Source organism: Macadamia integrifolia, unplaced genomic scaffold (assembly GCF_013358625.1).
Source record: "Macadamia integrifolia cultivar HAES 741 unplaced genomic scaffold, SCU_Mint_v3 scaffold3551, whole genome shotgun sequence".
Taxonomy (NCBI): Eukaryota; Viridiplantae; Streptophyta; class Magnoliopsida; order Proteales; family Proteaceae; genus Macadamia; species Macadamia integrifolia.
This window is the reverse complement of record NW_024869597.1, coordinates 5,368-10,366: the sequence shown is the minus strand read 5'-3', so window position 1 is coordinate 10,366 and position 4,999 is coordinate 5,368. Positions and strand designations below refer to the sequence as shown.

General features: G+C 37.1%; 1 protein-coding gene across 1 annotated transcript; it reads right to left on the bottom strand.

Moving 5' to 3' along the window:
• Positions 1-1,980: 1,980 nt before the first annotated feature.
• On the bottom strand, positions 1,981-4,793 carry LOC122068200 (acid phosphatase 1-like). The gene is made up of 3 exons (XM_042632069.1): positions 4,305-4,793; positions 2,561-2,770; positions 1,981-2,478 (listed from the first exon to the last, which is right to left on the bottom strand). Exons 1-3 carry the CDS (start codon positions 4,697-4,699, stop codon positions 2,301-2,303), a joined length of 783 nt encoding a protein of 260 aa, XP_042488003.1. The 5' UTR covers positions 4,700-4,793; the 3' UTR covers positions 1,981-2,300.
• Between the last annotated feature and the right edge of the window lie 206 nt (positions 4,794-4,999).

The window sequence follows — 4,999 nt, the reverse complement described above, 5'->3', positions numbered from 1 at the left end:
GCCCCTCCTAGCCATAGAACCATCAATTTATTGCTTTTATTTTAATTGTCTCCTTTCCCTAAAGTCAAGTAGAGTAACCCTTGTAAGAGTGACTCTCTGGTCAAGTAGGGAAGCTCATATTATGATGCATCCCTCGGGCTAAGTAGAGAAACCTACTTGTGAGTCTCTCTCTAGCTTTATCCCCTTTTTTTTACTTTATTTTTATTTCAGCATTTTTTCCTTTATTTATTTATTTATTTTTTTAATTACGTGGGTTATTTATTTTCAGTTATTTATTTATTTAATTTTAATTGCGTGGCTTGCGTCTTTAAATTCTTAGATGACGAATGGTTAGGACGTTATTTTAGATACATATTTTTAGGACGTTAATTAGAATTAGATCACAACTATTAATCAATTCACTTTCGCATTATTAAAAGAAATAAAAAATAAAGTGGCTGCTCTCCCTGTGTTTGACCCGTAGCTACACTGATCTGTACGCTTGCGGTTACATTTTAAATCTCAAACAGTTAACCATGGGAATGAGGAAAGATAAAGAACAATTAGAATATGGACAAGACATTATATGAAATTAAATCTGAAATCAAAAAGAGAGTAAAAGGAAATATTTTACTGAATATGTGCTGTAAAATCCAAGCTTAAGAACTTCAAACATCAACTTCAATCTTTACTTACAATCAAGAGAAAAGAAAAAAATTCATAAGAAAATTGATGCTTCTCAAGTTGTGAATTAGGTCACTATATATAGGTTAAGGAGAATGTGTTAGAAGTATTTTAGGAATGGGAGAGATACTTCTAAGATAAGAAAGTGGAGAGTTAGAAACCAAGTAGGAAAGAGAAAGGTACTTGTAAGAGAAGAAAGAAGGAAAGAAAGAAGGAAAGAAAGAAGGAGACCAAGTAGAAATAGGAATGGAAAAGAGAGAGTTACGTACAAAAGAGAGAGTTACATACAAGAGAGGTACACTCTTGGTTTGTTTCCAATCTTTTGTGCTTGAAGACATCCTTATATTCAGGTAAGGACTGCTTTGACCTCTCTTCTGCTTTAAGTGCTCACTAAATACTAAATATCAGCTACTTGGAGATTCTAAGGTCTGGTTTGGCCTCTATTATCTTGGAAAAGTAATTTTAATGGCCTATTTTCCTTTATATTGCTTAGGAGATTTTGAGAAGTCTTCATCCTAAGTTGTCTTGGACATCTAGTGTTGATTTTATTCTTGTATTTCTCCTTATTCATACACTACTAGGAGATGTATGCTGAATGCCCTTCTAACCAAGAATAAACTCCAGAGTCAATCTATTATGGTAGCTCCTTATTGTTGTTTCTTTCAATTGAGCGGAATTAAGAAGTAGAGGCCATCTTTTTTTTTTTCTTTTAAATCTCTTTCACCTCCCTAAATTTACTAAGTTATCACAAGGTTGTGTCCACCTTCAAAGGGTCTTGGGAGGAGTGTGGAATGGATCAGGCTCCTCTCCAATGAGGAGATCACCCAATGATAAGTCCAACGTGTGCGACTCCTAGCACTCTCCAATCCAATGGTTAGGAGCCCTCAACCCATTTTTCCAATTTCAAAAGCCAATACCCCACTTTTCCCGACAACACTACTACCCAAACCCGAGAACTACTACCCTCTCCCTCATTTGTATCCTTCATCTTCTTCAAATGATATGAAACCCCTTTGGTTACATACTTTTGTTTCTTTGTTCGTGCCCTATCATTGGTCCTGTAAGCTTGTTTTTCCTGTGCGAACATAACATAATTCTTTCGCCCTAATTAAAATCACCTTTTAAAGAAAAAAAATTCCATGAAAGCATATTAAACTATGCGGCAAATACTTTTCTCAAAATAGTTTTTCAAGAAATAGAAAAGAGTAACTTATGACCTCCATTTCTCTGTCTTCTCTTACTCCCCCTCCTTAACTAGCCGTTGTGGTTAATAATTATAAAAGAAGAGTTGACATGGCAGATCTATGCCATCTCGAATTTTAGATGAAACCCTGCTTAAATGAAACAAGCAACAACCAATACAAAGACTGAACAACTTATTGTTTACGAGTTTCTTGCCTCACTACATGATCTCATGGCCTTAACACAAACCCAGCCACAAGGAACACCAAATGAACCTAAAATAGCACCATCAAGTTTATCAAACTCAGAATCGTAACCCAGATCCGGGTCCAATCGATTCCGCTTTCAATTCATCCAGAATTGGCTGAAATTGGAATCGGGATTGGGGGCTCAGCCGATTCCTATTCTTGAAACCCTGAAGTAATGGTACATCAGTTCTTGAACTTTTCTTGGTATCAAGCAATATAATACATTGGATTGGGGAGTTTAAAGCTACGTTTAGCTATGGCTTTGCCCAACAGATCACTCCACTGATCCCCTGAGCTTCCATGGATTCTGTAACCTTCATCTTTCAGCTCCTTTCTTTTCCCAGATTTGTACACAACTGCATTTGTCCCAGAATCAGAAGTCCCCCTGTTTCATTGCCACCCAATAAGAAGATCATCATTGATATAATAATGTTCCAAAATGATATATAGATCACAAATTAACTAACCTTAGGATGAGCTTCTCCCAGTTTTGGTACCCAGCAGATAGTAGATTTGCTTCAGTCACATTCCTTTGATTTTCGCTCCTTCCAGTTAAGAGGAACAGTTTAAATCCCAACTTTTGGAGGCTGTTATAAAGCTTCAAACTTGCGGGTAAAGCTGGGGCTTTTCCCGTTTCCACCCATTCATCGAAAGAAGCTTCATCGAAACTTTGTGTTCTATAAGCCAAGCGGAAAGATCTAAACTTTAGAATGGACCCAAACCAATAAACAAGTCACAATATAATTTTCTTCTTTTATTCATATTGAAGCCCTTCCATGCACTCTCAATCATTAGCCCTGGTTCTAATACAGAGGCCACGTAACTAAGCAACAATCTTTTGCCCTTAATCAAATACCTCTGTTTTTTTATTACAACAAATCTCATGTATGTCCATACATGTGTACCAATATTTTAGACATTATTGTTCATTGTTCACAATTTCGATTTATCTTGTGATTTTTAGAACATCACTTTCCATTGTTACATGGATAACTACTTTTGTTTAGGTTGGGGGTTGTAGGAGATCTACACGTCATGGTTTTTAAAATCAAATTGGGATTATTGAATTAGCATCACCTAGGTCAAATCGGTATTGATCAAGACTGATCCTAAGGGCCCGTTTGATAACGTTTCTGTCGTTTCTGTTTCAAGAAACAGCAGAAACATAAATTTTTGTTTCTAGAAACAGAAACGGAATTGAAGGTGTTTGATAAATCATGTTTTTAGAAGTCGATAGTAACCAATGAAAATGACAACAAGTCGTTTCCAGAAACGGTGGGCCGTTTCTTGAACCATAAATAAGTAAAAATTTCTATTTCTATTTCTGAAAATAAGTGAAACGAAACAGTTTTATCAAACGCTTTTTACTCCGTTTCTGCTGTTTCTGGAAACAGAAAAGACAGAAACGCGTTTCTAAAAACGTTATCAAACGGGCCCTTAACGTTTCTTCCGTTTATGTTTCAAGAAACGGCAGAAACATAAATTTCCATTTCTAGAAACAGAAACGGAATTGAAGGTGTTTGATAAGTCATGTTTTTAGAAGTCGATAGTAACCAATGAAAGAATGGCCATTAGTCATTTCTAGAGACGGCAAAACAAGTTCAACTTGTTTCTCCTAGGTCGTTTCTTGAACCATAAATAAGTAAAAATTTCTATTTCTATTTCTGAAAATAAGTGAAACGAAACAGCTTTATCAAACGTTTTTTACTCCGTTTCTGCTGTTTCTGGAAACAGAAACGACAGAAACGCGTTTCTTGAAACGTTATCAAATGGGGCCTAAGTCTTGACCAATCCAATACCAATCCACTAGTAAGATCAATGGGTCAACATATACTAAAATCTTTTTTTTTTTTTTTTTTCTATACATTACTTGTTTATATTGGCATTTTACAATTCAAGCCAATTCTGGATTCCCCAAATAAAAAAAAGGCCAACCAGCTAACACACGTGTCTTTTCACTTCCGAATTACGTGAACCTAAAAGGCAACCAGAGAGCATACTTTATTTTATTTTTTCAAAAAGGGCAATATGATGGTCCGTAGTTAGATGGTTGCCTTACGGCAGTGAAAGGGCAGGCGGAGGCGGAGGCATCATTCAGCACGTCCTGGGAGGTTCTTTATTGTGAAAAAAAAAAAAATTCTTGTTTTTGAAAAAAAAAAAAAAAAAAAAAAAAGATGTATATCTGTCAGGTGTGTTTAGATAAACACATACCCGAATCCGTTGAGAGAATAATAAGGCAAATTTGAGAGCAGAGTCTCGTCGATGTCGAAAACCCAGGCGTCCTTACCGTCGCCGGCGAGCTTCACTTTCCCGGCCAAAGACAATGCTTCCTCCGCCACGGCTTGGGAATCCAAAAGGTAGCGATCCCCAGTCATATAGTTCTTAACAAATCCCTCACACCTCGGCGGGACTGTTCCCAAGCTCCCTGCGTCATTTGTCTCCACCGTGAATCTCCAGCTCTCGCACCACACCCTGTCATCTCCACGGATCTTCCGGTTTCCCGGTAAGATTTGGATTAGCAACTGTCCCGAAACAGTGTTCGTGATGAAACCGGACAAAGAGATCGAGAATAGAAATGTGATGTAGAGCCTGCTGGCGTAATCCATTGTTGCCAGCGAAACGTCCGAAGTTACTAATCAGAACTTTCAGGGTTCCCTTCTATATAGAGATAAGATTGTCGGAGAGAACGCATGGCCTCGAGTAAAACAACAGCTCATGTAGCACATGGGAATATTTCGATTGAGATGAGATTAATTAATGGCCTAGTTTAAGGTTTAAAAAATGATTTACAATTAGAGTATTCACCTTCTTTCTTTTTTGTCTTTTCTTTCTGGCATAAGAAAAAAGATAGTATATTCGAGGGAAAATGCATTTCACGGGCCTGACACATGAGAGGCGAAACGATC

Excerpts from the sequence above, each read along its gene's own strand:
- LOC122068200 (XM_042632069.1), bottom strand. The coding sequence starts at position 4,699 with ATGGATTACGCCAGCAGGCTCTACATCACATTTCTATTCTCGATCTCT. Across the intron at positions 2,771-4,304 it reads TATTCTCTCAACGGATTCGG|AACACAAAGTTTCGATGAAG; the intron begins GTATGTGTTTAT and ends CTTGGCTTATAG. Across the intron at positions 2,479-2,560 it reads TGGGAGAAGCTCATCCTAAG|GGGGACTTCTGATTCTGGGA; the intron begins GTTAGTTAATTT and ends GCAATGAAACAG.